The sequence below is a fragment of the Pleurodeles waltl genome, chromosome 6 (genome assembly GCF_031143425.1).
Source record: "Pleurodeles waltl isolate 20211129_DDA chromosome 6, aPleWal1.hap1.20221129, whole genome shotgun sequence".
Lineage (NCBI taxonomy): Eukaryota > Metazoa > Chordata > Amphibia > Caudata > Salamandridae > Pleurodeles > Pleurodeles waltl.
In genome coordinates, this window is record NC_090445.1 from 1402020861 (window position 1) to 1402039218 (window position 18358).

At 44.8% G+C, this 18358-nt stretch overlaps 1 protein-coding gene across 2 annotated transcripts in view; it reads left to right on the plus strand.

The window, feature by feature from the left end:
* The window catches only part of VPS13D (vacuolar protein sorting 13 homolog D), a 2230750-nt gene that overhangs the window by 1050904 nt on the left and 1161488 nt on the right, over positions 1-18358 (plus strand). For both annotated transcript variants that reach the window (XM_069240741.1, XM_069240742.1), the window contains one exon: positions 2585-2690. In XM_069240741.1, coding sequence (XP_069096842.1) covers positions 2585-2690 — 106 coding nt within the window. The remainder of the gene's footprint in view (positions 1-2584; positions 2691-18358) is intronic.

Genomic DNA, 18358 nt, shown 5'->3' on the forward strand with positions numbered 1-18358 from the left:
TGATAAAGGCTGTTCCCATACTCAGAGGTTGCTAGGACTGATAGCCTCCTGCATCGTGCTGGTCAAGAACGTCAGATAGCATATGTGGGCTCTACAGTGGGATCTGAAGTCCAAGTGGGTCCAACATCAAGGGGACCTCTCCGACCATGTCCAGGTTTCAGAGGAGACCTCGAAAGATCTGCAGTGGTGACTAGTGAACCACAATTGGGTCCGTGGCCGACCCCTCACCTTTCGCCACCCAGAGCTGACAGTAGTCACCAATGCATTGCTTCTGGGCTGGTGCCGGCACCTTGAACAGATGGAGATCAGAGACCTCTGGTCTCCAGCGGAGTTCATGCTCCATATCAGCCTTCAGGAGTTCAGTGCCATCAGCATTCCTGCCATCTATCAAAGGGAGGCTAGAACAGGTGGTCACCGACACCACCATGTGGTACTGTAACAAACAAGGCGAGGTGGGGTCACGGACCCTGTGCAAGGAAACCTTGCATCTCTGAAGCTGGCTGGATTGCCTAGGAATCATCCTAGTGGTGAACCGTTTGGTAGGTTTATTGAATGCCAGGGTGGATGAACTCAGTCATTGGCACTTAGCAGTTCATGAGCAGCAGTTACACCCGTAGGTGGTGCTGTGAATGGGATAACCTTGGTTCAGTCTGTTCTTCAGCAGGAGAACGGACAGTAACAGCACTGCTGCGTGGTGGAGTTTGAAATGCATCTCTCGCTCTGAGATGCGATCTGCCTCTAGTGGAACTCTGGACTGTATGCCTTTCCACCAGTATCACTCCTGTCCTGAGTTGTCCAGAAGATCAGGACAGAACGGGCCCAAGTTATCCTAGTGCCCCTAAACTAGGCACAGAGAGTATGGTCTCATCCTCAAAGTTGTCCTTATCTGATGAGCACCCCATTAGAGCTGCTCCACAGCTGTCCAATATGACTTCTTACATCAAAGCTGTTCCTTGTTGCCATCACCTCCACACCCCATGTGAGCGAACTTCAGGCTGTGTGTGCTCATCCACCAGACACCAACACCTTTCCTGATAAGCTGGTTTGGAGAACTAGTGCATCTTTTCTACGAAAGTTGGGACTCTTTTTGTTTTCATCCAAAACATCACTCTGCCGGCTTTCTATGCTCCACCCCACCCAACTAATGAGGAAGAGAGACTTTATTGCTTGGATCCCAAGAGAGCAGTCAGCTTCTACATTGTTTGTACCAAAGACCACCAGGAGGATGATCATCTCTTTGTGGGATTCGCCAGAGCAAAAAAGGGGACGGCTATGCAGAAGCATACCATCTCACACTGGCTCATGCTTTGCATTAATACCTGCTATCCACTGGCAAAGGAGCAGCCTCTGGAATACCTTCATGCCCATTCCACGAGGGCCTAGCATGAGGAGTCCATGTCCTAGACAGCTACCAGGCATCTATGTGGCCGTCTCTTCATACATTCGAGAAGCACTGTTGCCTAGATAGTCATGTCTACTGAACAGGGTACTTTGCCTGCACAGTCCTGTAATACTTTCTGGTTTGAGTCCACCCACATCTCCATTAGGTGCTGCATTGGTATCTGTTGAAAAGTTGAGGAATCTGCATCTCTATCAGAAAGACAAGTTACTTACCTCTGGTAACTAACTGTGTGGTAGAGACTCTATCTAGCCCCATAGTCCTCACTAAGCCTATATAGGCCCCACACATCATTTCATAGTGGAACAGCGTCAAAGCGGAGCTACAAGTCACCACCTTCTGGCATGCTGAAAAGTTAATGAATCCAGTTTACCAGCTGGGGGAAATATTCAAAAGGTGAGAAATCTGCAGCTACATAGAGCCTCTACCAGAAAGAGCTTTACAGAAAAGGTGTGTTACTTGTTTTCCACGTCTGGCGGGACAGGCACTTAGCCGCAATCTATCCTGCAGGATTTCCTGGTCTGAGATATTCAACAGATTGACCAGCTATAGAGGTACTGCTTTGGTATCTATTCACAAGGTAAAGAATCTGCAGTTAGAAGTCTATCAGAAGAACAACTCTAACTACAGACTCCCCAGCGACCCATCCTCCTCCCCTTTCTCTGGAATGAACTCCAACTTTCCATTTATTAGATCCCAGCCTAGAGATCTGCACACTGACCAATTCAAATTTCTAAGAACTCTGCGACCGAGGGCACGGACTGAAATCAGAAAGAAACTGCTAGTTCATGGAGGTGATGTAGATGTAGTGGCCCCTAAGTGACATCTGGGGTAGGATGGAATCTGACGCAAATCCACATGATGCCCTTTGCTGACACGCAAGGGAATTGCTACTAAAAAATCTCCAGGTCTTTGTGCTTGGAGATATTCACAAGGTGAGAAATGTGAGATGGAGTCACTACCGGAAAAGGCATTACTTAAAGTAAGTAACTTGTTTTTACTGAGTCTTGTTTCTGTTGTCGAATAAAATGCTTCCATTTCCTTTTTTACTTTTCATTTATTTTATAAGGTAGTGTAGTTTTAATGTGTTGTTATATTTAATTCAGTTTTAATAAGGTATTTATTTTTTACTCCTCAAATGCTGAATTGTTCAATTCTTACTTAAACTTGTTTCAATTTGTTTAGCTGATATAAAGGCTCCAAAACGTCGACAACCTTTTGTACCATTTGCTCTCCGAAATCATACTGGATGTACGCTATGGTTTTCTACTCTAACCACAACTCCCACCCGGTAAGATTCATAAGAATTTATCCTCTTTTTTTACTGTTCCATTCTTTCCCAATTTGACAATAGTTATTGTTTGATTTACTTCTCGAGCAAGTATGTAGATTTACTGAAACCTCTTTGCTTTGGTTAAGCTATATCTGCTCTCAGCGTGCAGAGGTGTGCATTTGCTTAGTTCTAGCCTCTGGAAATGGTTCTTTAGCACCATGGCTGGAAAAATCTGTCAGTTGACTGCCTAAAGTTGTGAAGGAAAACCATTTAACATTTACTTTGGCTGAGTTGCGGAGAGGTGAACTTATTTGTAAGAATTTGACCAAGGGGTAAGCAGTTCAAATTATTCTTAACGCTTCAACAAACTATTATTTCCATTGTTTTAAAGGCAAGTTGTTTATTTCTTCAAATAATTGTGTATAGGGGCAAAGGTGTTGGGAGGTCAAAATGACTTATGAATTTAGGAGCTTCATCACAGATTCAGCTCACTGGTCCAATGCACAGTTTAGACACCTTCAAGTAGGTCCAATTAATGAGGCAATAGCATGTCACTAGCGAAGTGCCCTCAGAAGCAAATATCAGCTCATAAATTCTCACCCGCCTACCCTCCTACTCTGCATCACATTTATTTAAGGGGGAAGTGGAATGGCATTGCAGAGGCCTGGTCCTCAAGTGTATTGTAGTGTGTCTGCTGTCCATGCAGTCCAAGTGGCTCACAAAAGAGTATACAAGAGCCTGGCACAGAGCAAACAATCACATTGGGACCACTTTGAGAGGTGTTGTAGCTTTGTCGAATTGCCAGAGATAGACACAGGTGACTGAATAAGCAAGACTAACTTGTCTCTAAGGTGTAGGAAAGATAGTCTACTGCTCCCATCAAAATGACAGCCTGTGTCGTGTCTGACAGACTAAAGTCACAGCGCCATTCTCAGAGGATCTGGGTAGATCAAAACCCATGCTCTAAGCTGAAGCCTTACAATAAAGGCTGTGTAAGCTACCAGAAGTTCACCTTGGCTACAAGTAGACAAATGCATAAATAAATGCAGAAGGAAGGGTAAACAGACAAAATAGGATTTTATCAAACTGAGAAAGAATACCTCCTGAAATCCACCTGAGTGCAACAACATCATGCTACCAGTGGAGATCTGTAAACGACAGAGTGCCTCTGTAGGCATTCAGGAGCTGAAAAGGATAATGACTGGCATGTAAAAATACATTTAATCAGTTGAGGAGAAGTTAGGAGCCATTAGCATCACTGACAAGCAACGCAGTTGTCTTTAAAGTCAATACAGGTTAGAACTGGCTCCAGTGAGGTTACATTTATGGTTTAAATTTGTTTATTGTCATTTTTAACATGTAACAATTACATCCATCTACAACTATTGGCTGTTGGTGTGATTGCGATATGAAAGCAGTGAGTAGGATGGGAGAGAAGGATAAGGGGTAAGAAGGAAGGAAACAATTGGGGATAAATTAGGTATATCTGTACGCCCACCTAGGGTCTTAATCATGGAGAATGGAGCAATCCTGCACTACTCAGGTATGTCTCTGGCTCTCTGCAGTTGCGTATCCTCCATCAAATGACTGGGCGGCATACTCAGCATTAAGTCTCAGAACATTCACGTAGATGTTGCAGGTAAGTTCTTTAAATTCCTGGGAGAGGAATTTGATATAGGATCCCCACACCTTGTCGAATATAGTCTGCTTGCCTTCCATTGGTGGGGATATTTTCTCCATTTCCAGAAGTCAGTGTGCATGGAGTTGTGTCAGTACCCTACCATGCTGTGATGACTTGTTTTGTAGCACATAGGGCAAGTGTTATCACTTTACCTCTATGGTTGCAAGGGGTAAGTTAGTGCAGTTGGAAGTTCAAGAAGAATGTAGCTAGGAAAAGTGGATATTTCAGTGTCAAAAAATTAATGTGCCAGTGCTGCCACAATTATGCCAACACTCCCCAGTGTCAGAAATTAGCAATGTTGCCAACCATGCTGGGGTGTAATACCAATAGCTGGCAGTGTTTCCTTATTTGCAGCACTGTAAGCTGAGGTACGGGGTATGTAAAAGATGTCTGCCCATTCTGCATTGGTAAGAGTGCATTCTAGTTCAGTCTCCTATCTGCATTAAGCTGGTGTTTTAGTAGGTTTGAAGTTTTGGTTACAATGATTTTGTAGCTCCAAAAACATGCGTTTGTCATCTTTCTTGGTGACCAACAACTTCTCAAAAGGAATAAGGGGTCTACTGGCATGTGATTTGATGGGAGTGAGAGTTACCCAATGCCTACAATGTATATATCTCCATCTCCCAGACTCTAGGATCTTATTATTGAGTTGGAGTTGGAGTTGTACAAAAGACATTAGCCCTTCATGGTCATAACTCTCTTATTCTGTTCCAGTTGCCTGCCTGCCACTTTGAGTAGCCATCACCTGCTGGGGTAAAATCTCGTTTGCCAGTGATGGGGGTAAGCAGTGAGGGAAAAGTGTCAAAGCTCCTGGGAATCAGCCTTCTATCCAAGGCTTCCAATGCAGCAAAGAAACAAAGGAATATTAGACACCATAATGTAGGTTTTTCAGGCAACCGTGGTATTTGAGAGGATAGAGGCTCTCCAGAGCCAATCAGTCTTCCACCATAACAGTAAGAATGAGGCGCTGAGATTTCTGTACATTGATTTTAAAACCTGAAACCTGCCCAAAGTCCTCCAGCTGGCAGAGCAAAGCATATATAATGATATGTGTGGTTTTGACAATGTGACTAATACATCATCTGCATAAAGGGCCAGGTTATACTCCTGGCATCATAAAATGATATCTGAAATCGGTGGGTCTTATTTGATTCCTTCAGTCCGGGACTCCATATACAATGCTAAGAGAACAGAGATTGGGGCGCTCTTTCATATGCTTTAAGCCACTCTGAAGGCCAGGGAGTTAACACCCTTGACACTCCAGCTTGGGGGCATACATAGCCACTCCAAACCCATTTTTTAAAATCAGGGTCTGAAGTCAAATCAATCTGATAGAGACTTCTAGCTGCAGATTCCTTACCTTAGAATTTCCTGCAATCAATGTGTTACCGAAGGTAAGTAGCTTGTTCGTCAAGTGTCTTTTCCAGAAAATGCCAATGTACCTGATCAGTTGCTTTTTCAGCAGAGTTTTATAAAAGGAGGATTTCGGGCACAGGAAGTTTATCAACAACATGAAGGAGACATTTCGTATTATCCGTGCAGCTTCTCTCTGGTATTATGAAGGTCTGGTCCAGGTCTTTCAGACCTTGCATGTGGCCATTGAGGCGTTTTGCAGTTATGCCTGTGAAGAACTGTGCATCCACCTTCAGAACCGATATAAGCCTGTAAGTGGAGTAACGGATTAGGTGAAGACCCCAGATTCAGTAAAATAAATAATATAGTCATGTGAGAAGAGGGGCCAGGAGAGCACTGAAGGTTTTGTAAAGTGCTGATGTGACCATGTAAGCCAATGTCCTTCCGGAGTTGCAACTTGGCAATGTCTATGAGTACTCCCTCTACTCTGATATCTGAATCTAAGGATTTGCCTTCCTAAGAGGGAGCTGCATAACTCTGGGTGAGGAGAGAGATCTACTGCCAATGGATCTGCCCTTTCTGCTGTTTAAAGGTCTGCATAGAAAAGCTTGATCGCTGGGGCAATATCCTCATCTGCATTGGTCTCTCCTCCATCTGTGGTATCAATTAGGGCAGATGTATCCTTGTTTAATTTGGCTCAAAGCTAGCATGCTAGGAGATGACCTACCTTATTTCCTCCGTTGTAATATCATTGTCTCATACAAAGTAAGGCAACTTCTGCCTTGTTATGATCTAGGGTTTTAAGTTGTTTCCTTGCTGAGGTCAACTGCTGCCGAATCTTGCCTGCCTCCATGAGACTTGTGGGACTGCCTTTGACTCTCTCACTTTCCCTTCTAGGCTGTGCCTTTTGTCTCCTATGTCTTTGTTGAGACATGCAGAGATAGCATCAAAGGTCCCTCTGAATACCGCTTTAAGAGTTTCCACAACAATGGTCGCAGGGTATTGGGGGTAACATTAGGTGGTAGGAAGCATTGAATTGCCCCTCTGAACTCTGCCTGTATTGAGCTAATTCATAGGAGGTTTTGTTATGTCTCTAGGTGCGACTGGCAGTGGATAGCTTCAAGAGCTTAAGAGTGAGCAGATGGGAGGATGGTCCGGTAGAGCAGGAATCCCTATCTGTGTGTGTGAGGTGGCATCTTGTACTTAGGGGCTGGGTGGAAGCTAGGTAGTAGTCTAACCTTGCATAAATTTGTCTAGTGGCAGCATAAAAAGAATAGTCTCTGGTGGATGGATTCGTACTCATCAGACATCCCGATATTGGATAACTATCTGAGACCTTATGGTGAGAAGGCACCAACCTGTTTCATCTGCTGGGCTGATCTGTCTAGGTCAGGGCCAAGGACTAAATTAAAGTCTCCACCTACTAAGATGTTTGCGTCTGAAGAGGACATTACCAAGGTGAGAGCCTGACAGATTAACTTTTCAGTTTCTTCAATGGGTTTGTAAATTGTGGATAAAGACAATGTATGATTCTTGATTAAAAGTATCAGAAATAGTAACCTACTTTATTTGATGTCAAAGTAGCGTCCCCTGCCATTTTACTTATAACCAGCAGGGAATTGCTATCTGGTGAATGTACATGATTGCCCTTGGACCCAGTCTTTCTTTAGGAGTTGAGTCTCCTGTAGGAGACATATACTGCAGTCAGAGACTTGTAACATTGACAACACCGCCTTGTGTTTACCTAGGGCATTGAGACTCCTGACATTGAAACTTAGCAATTCAACCTTAATGCAGTGTCAGTTGGTAAATGTGGTGACAGGAGTGCCTGTTGGCATAGTAGTAAGGTCATAATTTGCTTGCATCTGATAGGTATTGCTCAAGCTAGTGAATTTGTAGCCTAATCGGTGGTGGGCGGATATTTTGAACTGAGGAACAAGCAAAACAGGATAAACTACTATCCCCATGGGAGTGCACTGATTAAAGTAGGAGCATGGGGTCAGTTGAAGTGGAGGTGTACGATCGGTTTAGGACTATAGTCCACCTGTCTTCCCTGACCAGTGTATGCATGAAAGCAGAAGAGCTGCCAGTCCCATCCAAACCAGGACTCCCTGCCAGGCAATGCAGGTAAACCCTGGGTCACGTCGGGGAAGTTAATGGAGAACTCTCCTTTGTTCGGGCATTGCTGCTCTCCACAGGAATCGGCTTATGGGTCAGGTTCTGAGTTGTGGCTTTTAAGCTGATGTAGCAGGGCTGACCTATTCTTAGTGTTGTGTCATAAAAACTCAACATAAAGTCGAAATATCAGTCAAAAAACAATGGAGGGTACCTCTCCTGAATCTGCACATGTGCTGGCGTGGAAAGAAAAGAACTGATGTCAGCGCGCCAGGATGGCACCTATATACGACTGTGATGTCATTACGGCAACCACAACGCCAAGGACAGACAGGGAGTCAACTGATGTCCCCTGATTTTTTTTTTCACAAATTTGTTTATTGGCACTTGTCAACTTTACTTTGCTTCATGTTTCTACATTTGTTTACGTTTCATACAACATGGCAGGTGTTCTTAAATCATTACATAACTGATATTGTATATAGTATGCATTGCTGCAACATACCACTTGGTATACATTTGTAATTATTCAGTTATACATTTCTGTTGTAACGACATCCAAGGTTATCACATCATGTTGTACCTGTTACTTGCTGTGCTTTAACTTTATCAACCCCTTATAGATTTGCAGGAGTGATGGCCCCATAGGGTTTCTGACGTTATCAGCATGCTCATACAGTGTACGTTGATTTAAATTTATTTCTAGTATGTGTATTCAATTGGAGTGGTCTGTTTAGATACAAAGAGGAGAAAAGGAAAGGAATCATGAGCTTCGTATATATGCTTATTTGAGATTGAGGAGGAGGGTGCAAAACAACAAGGGAGAAAAAGATTAACGTTCAACATTTGTCGGCAATGGACACTTATGTGGAATACACTTATGTGATTATTTCCAGTCGGGATGGGATTATATTGTTGCTGAGCAGTTTACTAATAGGAGGGTTGGGTCAGGTGTCAGGTTAAATAAGCATTGTCATTTTTAATTCCAGTGTCAAGGGATATCTGGCTAACTTTTCTTATTCAGTTCCCCCATGCATTGTGTTTTCTTGTCAGGAGGGTGTCCTCCTGTATTACTCCACTTCCTCTTCTGATGGGTGCATTCCCTCATCTCGCAGCCGCAGTAGCATTCCCTCTCAGCTGGCAGACAATGGAAACTGTCTCAGCCCTAAAACCTCCTCCAGCGCCAGCGCTGTGCCTTCAGCTCCCGCCCAAACCTTGAAAGAACGCTTCCAGGCCTGTGTCGGTGACGGGTCAGGTGATTTCCATCTGCGGGTCTCTAATCGTTTTGCTACTATAAGTCCCAGGTCAGCGAAGCGTACCTCTGCTCTATGTTGCTTGCTTCTGGGAAATAAACCTAATTTGTATGCTTCCCATGTAAAGGGTATTTGTAGCGCTATACAGTCGGATATGCTTTCCATTACTGCTCTCCAGTAGGAGCCAAAGGTAGGACAGGACCAGAGCATGTGTAGTAAGTCTGCTCCGACTACCCGGCATCTGGGGCAGGCAGCATCTGTGCGAGTAAAGTATCTATTCACTCGGGCCGGAGTGAGGTATGCTCTATTCAGTATGTAGTATTGGATTAAGTGAAATCGGGAATTGCGGGGTATGTTAAGATGGCTTGAAAGGGCAGTTTTCCATCGTGGCATTGTGATTGTCTCGCCTGAGTCTGTTTCCCATGCCATACGCAGCGTTTCGTTGTCAAGAGCGGTTTGGGATCTCAAAGCATCTGCTAGCCAGCTAACTAAATGATGCCCTCGGCCTATCACCTGTAAGTATTGAATCAGTAAGTGAGTGGGAGGAGCCACAGAGATCTCGCCCATTTGGATCTCATTGCCTCTATCAGGGAGCGGTGCAGTAAGAATTGGCCTGGTGGTAGCCCCATTTCTTGAAGTCTGGCAAAGGGGAGCAGTCGGGAGTCTTCATACAGGTCTCCCAGTGTGTCTATTTCTATCTCAAGCCATGTGTGCAGTTCTGATTCTGACGTGATTCTGGAACCTCTTGGTGTGCCTGATATCGCCAAGGCCGGTGCAAAAGGGAGCTGTGTATTTGTAAGGCGAAGTGAGCGACGAAAGCATTTGTGAGCCACCCTGAGATAGAGTTGTCGGGGTGTTTGTGCCTGCGTGAGTGGGTGAAATAAATGTTGTATCTGTGGGAGTGTCCAGGGTCTGTTTTCTGATGCCGTGTCTGCACGCTGTAGATCTGCCAACCATCTGGCTATCCATTGAAGTTGAGCCGCTAGGTAGTATTGTTCCAAGTTAGGAACTGCTAGTCTGGCCTTATCTGGTGGCAAGTACAGTTTCTTTAAGGCTACCCTACAGCGGCCATCGTTCCAAATGAATTCCCTCAGTCCCGACTCCAGAGCCCTGAAGAAACCATGAGGAACATAGGCCCTCATTCTGACCTTGGCGGGCGGCGGAGGCCGCCCGCCAAAGTCCCGCCGTCAGATTACCGTTCCGCGGTCGAAAGACCGCGGCGGTAATTCTGACTTTCCCGCTGGGCTGGCGGGCGGTCGCCTTCAGACCGCCCGCCAGCCCAGCGGGAAAGAGGCTTCCACGATGAAGCCGGCTCGGAATCGAGCCGGCGGAGTGGAAGCTGTGCGACGGGTGCAGTTGCACCCGTTGCGTATTTCACTGTCTGCGCAGCAGACAGTGAAATACATGTAGGGGCCCTCTTACGGGGGCCCCTGCAATGCCCATGCCAGTGGCATGGGCACTGCAGGGGCCCCCAGGGGCCCCGCGACCCCCCCTACCGCCATCCGGATCTGGATGGCGGTAGGGGGGGTCGGAATCCCCGCGGCGGTGCAGCAAGCTGCGCCGCCGCGGAGGATTCAATGGGGCGGCGGTACACTGGCGGGACCCCGCCAGTGGTGCCGGTCCGACCGCGGCTTTACCGCCGCGGTCGGAATCCCCATTGGAGCACCGCCGGCCTGTCGGCGGTGCTCCCGCGGTCCTCCGCCCTGGCGGTCAAAGACCGCCAGGGTCAGAATGACCACCATAGTGTGGAAGATTAGTGAAGAAGTATAGAAGTCGGGGTAGGACCACCATTTTCAGGAGTGCTATCCTGCCTGCCACTGACAACGGTAGTGTTTTCCAGAAGACAATTTGGGATTTAACAGAGGACACTGCTCCTACAAGATTGCCCTCAAATATGTCTTCTTCACAGTGGTATATTCGTATACTCAAGTATCGGAATGTATGGGGTTGCCATGGGACGGGGTTTCCGGAAATAATAAGTCTCGGGTCATGAAGACCCGGGTCGAATGGGAAGAGGCAGGATTTAGACCAGTTGACTCTCAGGCCAGATGAGAGGGCAAATTGTTGTAGGAGTGACCCAGCCTCAGGAGGGATTTGTGTGATGTCTCGGAAATATAAAAGAAGGTCATCAGCATATAGTGAGATTATGTGAGTATCATCTCCTAACGGGATACCCCAGCCATCTCCCGCTCTGCGCATAGCTATTGCCAGAGGTTCCATAGCAAGTGAGAACAGCAGTGGTGAAAGGGGGCAACACCTTTAATTCTTATGTTGGAGCGCTGCAATTTATTCTCCAGATCATCGAGGTGGGATACCAAGTTCATAACTTGCTCCTTTAGGTGAATAAATTCATGTCCACAGATTTCCACCTCCTTTTCGGTGGCATCATCGAGTCTTCCAACTTTGAGACCCTCTGCCCTAAATCTGCCATGACACATTTAACTTCTTTGAGATATGTAGGGCCACAAAACATCACAGTCTGCCAAAATGATCTTCCTTGAAAGCTTGGGTTATGGGTGGTTCAGTCATGCCCTGATCAGAGGTCACTGAGCAAGATTTGTTTTTGTCAGGCCCTTAGATTCTAATTCTTTGAGGGCTTCTAATTTCTTGGATGAGGCCTTAGTTAGCATCTCCTTAGGCATAGAGTCCTTCACGTTTTTACGTGCCTCCATAACTGTGATACTTGACAATACGGCATACCAGGTTGTATATGTGAGTTCCTGGCATAGCAAGCAGTTGGAAGGAGTTTCTTACCCAGGGGATAAAATCTTCACAGACACTCCACCCATAGAACGTAGCTATGCCATGACAGACTCTGCTTCCCCTTCCTTAATGTGATACTACTTTTCAAAATGACTTTCAGAGTTGTTCTTAGGTGTAAAAGGCAGGGGGCTCCTAAATGGAGTCAGAACCAGCTTGTTGGGCACATCCCAGAGTTTCACGTCCATGTTATTGGGATGGCTTCATGTAGTGGTGATGAGCCTTTTCCTACGGTGGTTCAAAGCAGGGAATACGAGAATCCCATGCCGTGTCCTCCCACACCTCAGCCTGGCCACCAGCGGCACCAGGGGGAGTCCTATAGTCACAGTTATGCTCTGAAACAGTAAAGAGCAGGTCCCCTACCCTTGAGGGGACCGCAGATCCTTCAATGCCACAGTGCTGGTTCCTCCTCTGCACAGCTGGGTGTCACTGGGGACATGACCCAGGACTGTCTGAGAGTGAGGCCACTCCGCTGCTTCTCAAGCTGGACCATAGTGGCGACGTGAAGGCAGTGATGGCCCGCATCTAGGGGTAAGTGAGCCGCTCTCTCAGTGCCTTCTCAGTGTTTTGTACACTTGCCCTCCGTGACCGCCACACCACTCCTGGATTATGCACCAGGGACAGTGTCTCCTGCTAGTGCCGTCTGCCATCTTGTTTTGGCATCGTGCTCTCTCCATTCCTCAGGAGCCTGTGGAAGCGCAGATCTGCAGGCATCCTCCGAAACGTCAGGGCCCCCACTGGTCAGTCGAGCCTCCGGAGCACGGCTGTGCCCGTTGACTGCTTTACATAATCGGATTGCAAGCTGTACTGATCGGGTGGTGGAGCCGCAAGAAAGAGCTCCTACTCCGCCACTATCTTGGTCATGCCCTTGAGATTAGATTTACTGAGATGTTTAATGCCCAGCAAGCCTTTGTGGCTTTCCAGGCATCAGCTGCCTCTAGTATTTTCTACCTGCCCGGAAGTTCCAAGCAGTTTGAGATTGGTGTGAATGGAAAGTATCAGGGTTCCGGAAGTAAGAGATGAGTCTTTATGGCATAGTTTATTACACTGAGTTACTTCCAAGTTATCAGGAGCCTCATGCAAAGAGAAAGAGGGCCGTCTTGCTATCTGCTAATGAATCAGAGGACGTGGTAGGTTATGTTTTAAATAGCATAGTGGATTTGAAGGACTATAATGCAAAAGGAAGGTACCCTGAGTGACAACACAGCAGAAGATGATAACTTTAATGGTAGGAAAATCATGTATATCCTATACCAGGAAACAAAACACTGGAAAGGAGAAAGGAGTTGCAAATTATATGAAAGGTATTGTTAAGCTTATAATGCCAAAATACAAATTGAACATATTAATATTTTGGATTGATCATGGGGAAGGATGTACATGTTCAACTAGGTTCATCCGACGTGACCATTCTTACAGAAAGTGGCTGACCGGACATGCTCAAATGGTGGGTATTCACTAGGAGCATGTTGAATGTATGCTTTCTTTTTAGTTGATGGGTGCCCTAGCTGATGCAATGTTGTCCAAGTCAGTGGGCTGGCAAGTTGTTGGGAATACTGCGATGCCTAATACATGCATATTGTATATAATGTGTTTGTTTTGCATTTGATGAGAGCGCAGCAACAGAAAACCAGTAAAATACTGATTCTCTAAGGTAGTAGTGAGTTGGGAATATAGCATTTTCTACATTGATATACATGGTATAACACAATGTTAATACTGCTTCGTCTTCTCATCATCTGCATCATCATTGCTTTGGTCTGATTTTTGTCTGGGAGGGGTATAAAAAATGGATTCTGTTACGAGTTTCCTGCATATGTGCAACAAAAAAAAGTGGAGTGGAGGTGTGCTCTTTTGATAAAGTGAAACTATTTTCTTCGAAGTACAGAGGATCTGCCAACTGGTACACACTGCAAGGTATTGCTTTAGTGGGCTAAAATGAGCACTCATTTTCTGAGTCCTCAAAAGTCTTTCTTATCCATGTCAGTAAAACATTCTGACTTACAGACTGAAGCATGCACTTTCAATAGAAGCAACAGCCTGTTAACTCCCTAGCTATCAACTGCAGCTTTACCACAGAGTCCTAATGAGCAACTAGAGCACTAATGTTTTGTATTCAAGACAAAAGTGAGGCATTCCTGGAGATAACACTGTTTCCTTTCAGGGTTACATGCTCATAACCATACATTTTAGATGGCTAGTCGGCTACCAAGAGTATTCTTTAGCATGCACGTACATCAGCTTAGCTTTACTGTTGGGTTACCCATCTCATTCCCATCAGCAACTGGTTTTTCGGGGACAAAGCTGATCCAGCTCATAGACTTAAGAGTAACCTTTTTGAGGGCCCTGAGATTTTAAACCTGCTTTGTTTCAACTATTCCTAGCTCACTTCCCTTTATCACTGGGGTTATTGCTGGAGCAGGGCTTGTCGAAAGGCAAGTCCACACAAGAGATGCCATTGCGGCAGGGAACATGGCTTGCATTCACAAATCCTGAAGGTTTCTGACAGTGGGGCATGATTGGAATTTCACTGCTCTGAGACATGGGAAGGGAGTGATGTGAGGGATTAAAAGAAGAGTTTGCCCTCAACAACTCCCAGTTTCATCAATCCCTGCAAGTGTGACATTTATTGGAGGTACATAAAGCTAACTTTTATTCGACTTAACCCCATTGGATGCCAGGGTCATTGTGGAACCTTTAAGTGTAAAAGAAACCTTACTGACCTGCAGTTTCTCATTAATAAACACCGAATGTCCCCTATGGATCCTTAAGCATGATTGGGATCAGGACCAGAGGCCATTGCAGATTATAGAATGGACAGAGGCTAAAATGACTTCCCAAAATCATGCATCTGTCCTACTTTTGCTTGTTATAATTTAAATATTTCTATAGGGTATTCCACAGCACTGAGACGGTATGGAAGATGTGTAAAGGCCTCAACCAAAGCTGCCCCAGATGTGGCATCCAGGTTTCATTTTTATGAACATGATATAGGAGCAGCCAGTTTGTAAGGCACACTATTCACACATCTATCACGTCCTTTTGACATTGACTGAGGAACCCATTAGTATCAGATCTAAACTGGCAGTACTTGGATTCATGGAAGTCTAGGGGTGCGGGCTGTGAACTTTTGTACCATGATTGGGATGGGTCTCCTTCTAGCGCAGCTCAATATTATTTGTCATTGGAAGGCAGTAATAACACCTATGTTTGCTGAATAGCTTCAAGAGATGGACTGTTATCCTGAAGCAGAGGAGGTGGTTTATAGGACCAGAGGATGTCCCAGAAACACAGTAGGATCTGCCCTGGGTACCATGGAGCAAGCGCTTCATGGAACTGATGCCTGTAGTTCACTAGAATGCATTGAGCAATGTCCAGGTACCTCATGTTAATGGTTGAACATAGCCTTTGTGTCCTGGTGTGCTCTGAAAGATATGTCACTGTCTGCACTTTTGTCTGCACTTTTACCTGCCATGATTTTAATGATAAAATATTAAAAGTTTTCTAAAAATAGGTGCATACAAATCATTTATTGATGGCACCATACTAATTTTAGGAATTGTGATTTCTAATATGATTCCACTCTGTAAAAACTGCTATTCATTTGCTTGGAGTTTATGCAGAACCTTTGAGAAGAACAATGTTTTCTTATGATTTTCTAAGAGTAAGTGGTTCTGAAGCAAAAAAGCGAACTCATGTTTCATAAATTCATAAATATCTTTTGCATCGATGTGAAAACAAATCTAACATGCTGAGTAAAACATGAACCTCTTACAGTAGCAGCAGTCTGCCAGTTGATTTCCTAGTGTTCTACTGTAGCTTCACCACTAGTGAACCGCTAGAGCACTTATATTCTGTCTTCATTAGTCATACCTAAGGCCTTGTTACTGAAATTGGAGTTGCAAATTGAAAATATTTCCTATGTAGGAGACTCCAATAAAAGAACAAACTGAAGAGTTTAATTTTCTCATCAAAATTATGGTGAGTACTCCAGAGAGCTAAAACAAGGTCATATTTTTGGTAAATTCTCAAATATTGCTATCATCCATGTGAGAATTAAACAATCAGTCAGGATTTGTAAAGCTCGTGGACATCACCCGTGGGGGTCTCAAGGCTTTGGGGGTCCATCCTGAACTGCTGGAGCGATGGTGAGGCTCTGAAGAACGGGGGGTTGTTCCAGGTCTTTGCCTCCACTGTTCGGCGGATGCATTGGGTGGCCGCTAGGGAGACTGATTTGGGGTTTCATAGTAGGTTGGTAGAAACATTATTCAATTGTTGAGGTAAGCCCGTCCTTCGTTGTGCAGTGTCTTGCAAGCGTGGGTGAGCATCTTGAACTGGCTTCTCTTATCGACTGGTAGCCAGTGGAGTTTACTGAAGTGAGGGGTGATGTGTGTTCGTCTTGGGAGGTTGAGGATGAGTCTGGCTGCTGTGTTCTGAATAGTCTGGAGTTTGGTCCTGAGTTATGTGGTGATTCCACTGTAGAGGGTGTTGCCACAGTTTAGTCTGCTTGTGTGACTGTTCGCCTAGTGTTGGGTGAGAGACATCTGAAGACGTTCCTGAGCATTTGGAGGGTGAGGAAGCAGGCAGAGGAGACGACGCTGATCTCCTTCTTCATGGATAGCTGGCTGTCCAGGATGATGCCAAGGTTGTGGGCATGCTCAGCGGGTTTGGAGGCTGGGCCCAGCTCATGTGGCCACCAGTCGCTGTTCCAGGGGGTATCCTTGCCGTTTCCAAAGATGAGTACATCTGCCTTGTCGGTGTTCATCAAGACGGCAGCATCTTTGGAATTTGTCCTTGGTGGTAATTGGTCAAGGAGAGGATGAGTTTGGTGTGGTCAGCATAGGAGATGATGTTGAGTCCGTGGGTCTTAACAATGTTGGCCAGGAATGTCATGTATACGTTGAACAGGGTCGGGATGAGCCTTGAGGTACACCGCAGCTGATGTTCTTGGGGATTGAGGCGTGGGGAAGGGAGGATCACCTTCTGCATTCTTCCTGTGAGGTAGGATGCAATCGGTTTGTGTTCTGCCCCTTGGATTTCGATCTGGTTAAGTGTGTTGATCAGTGTGTGGTGTGATACGTTGTTGAAGGCTGCTGAGAGGTCAAGGAGTATGAGGGCTACTGTTTCTCTGTGGTCTAGCAGCAATCTGATGTCATCCGTGGCTGCGACTAGGGCTGTCTCGGTGCAGTGGTTAGCTCTGAAACCGGATTGGGAAGTGTCCAAGAGGTTGTGGTTCTTCAGGTCATAAGTGAAGCCTTCCTTAACGCCATCCTTCTGGTATAGCAGAGTTTGGAATTAGCCTCTTTTCTAAGGAGCATGCTGAAGTAACGCAACAATTCAGATATGAAAATAGTTGCTTAAAAAATGTGAGGGGATTATACATTTTTTGCAACTTATGACCATTATTTTTAAAGGGTTCAGATAGTTTTTGAGAAAGATCCATATTTAAGTCTGATATGCTCTTTCCAACATCAATTTCCTCAGACTCTTTAGCCTGTCATTTGCTTAATAATGCATTAATTGTAAAACTATAACATTTTGGTAGCCACAAACTAGTTTTATTTTTTATTTTTGAGAAGTCGTTCATTTAAATTCATCGATGTGGGCAGCTGTTTTCAGGCATCTCATATATTAAATGAATAGATTTTTGTTCCTATGGTTACTGAGACTCTTGAAATGAGTTCCTGTTTGGATATTTCATTTCTCTTTTACTTCTGCTTCTTCCTCTTGTCTTCAGATCCATCTCCTTGCAGGGTCATGCTCTGGCCTCCTCCTCATTGTTTTGTTTTTAACATATAAGAAAATGATAAAACACATTTGAAAGTATTGTTTGCTTGTTAAAAAGGTCTCTCTTTTTACCTACAAACTTTCTGAATTTGAAGGTAATTAGTTGAATATATTTTAAAATAGACAACATTGTAAAACAAATGGAACAATAAGGAAACTATTTTATAACACTGAAAACGGTTATGTACTGCTCACCTTTCACTGACTGAACACTCTTGAAATATATAACACAAACACATGCAAAAGGCTGTTTAAAGGACTCGTTTATTACAGTAACTTAAAGCAGCCGAAAGTAAACCATTTCATGTGCTTATTCAGCCTTCTTCCCAGTAAAGTGAATTACTCTATTGCAGATATCTCCAGCATGAGTAGTCTCATTCTTTGAGCTAGATGAATACTCTATTCTCTTACTAGAACTCTGTGATCTTCACAGGCAGCTTTTAGGGGATGAAGGTGTAGGGATATGCGGAACGATATTATAATGGTGCCTGCATCAGGTACTAGCTAAGAATCTGCTGGATAGATGTTGAGCAGGTAGGAGCCAATCAAAAATGCGGCATTTTGTTGGTGTTCGGCTATCTGATTTACAATGTTGTGTATTAGCTAATAAGACAATCGCAAATGGTGAATATGCAGGAAAAAATATCCATGAGCTACCTTAGGTTAATTATTTTTTCTCTTATAGGCTTATTATCCTCCTGCAACTTTACACCACTGACTGCTTGCTTCGAAGCAGG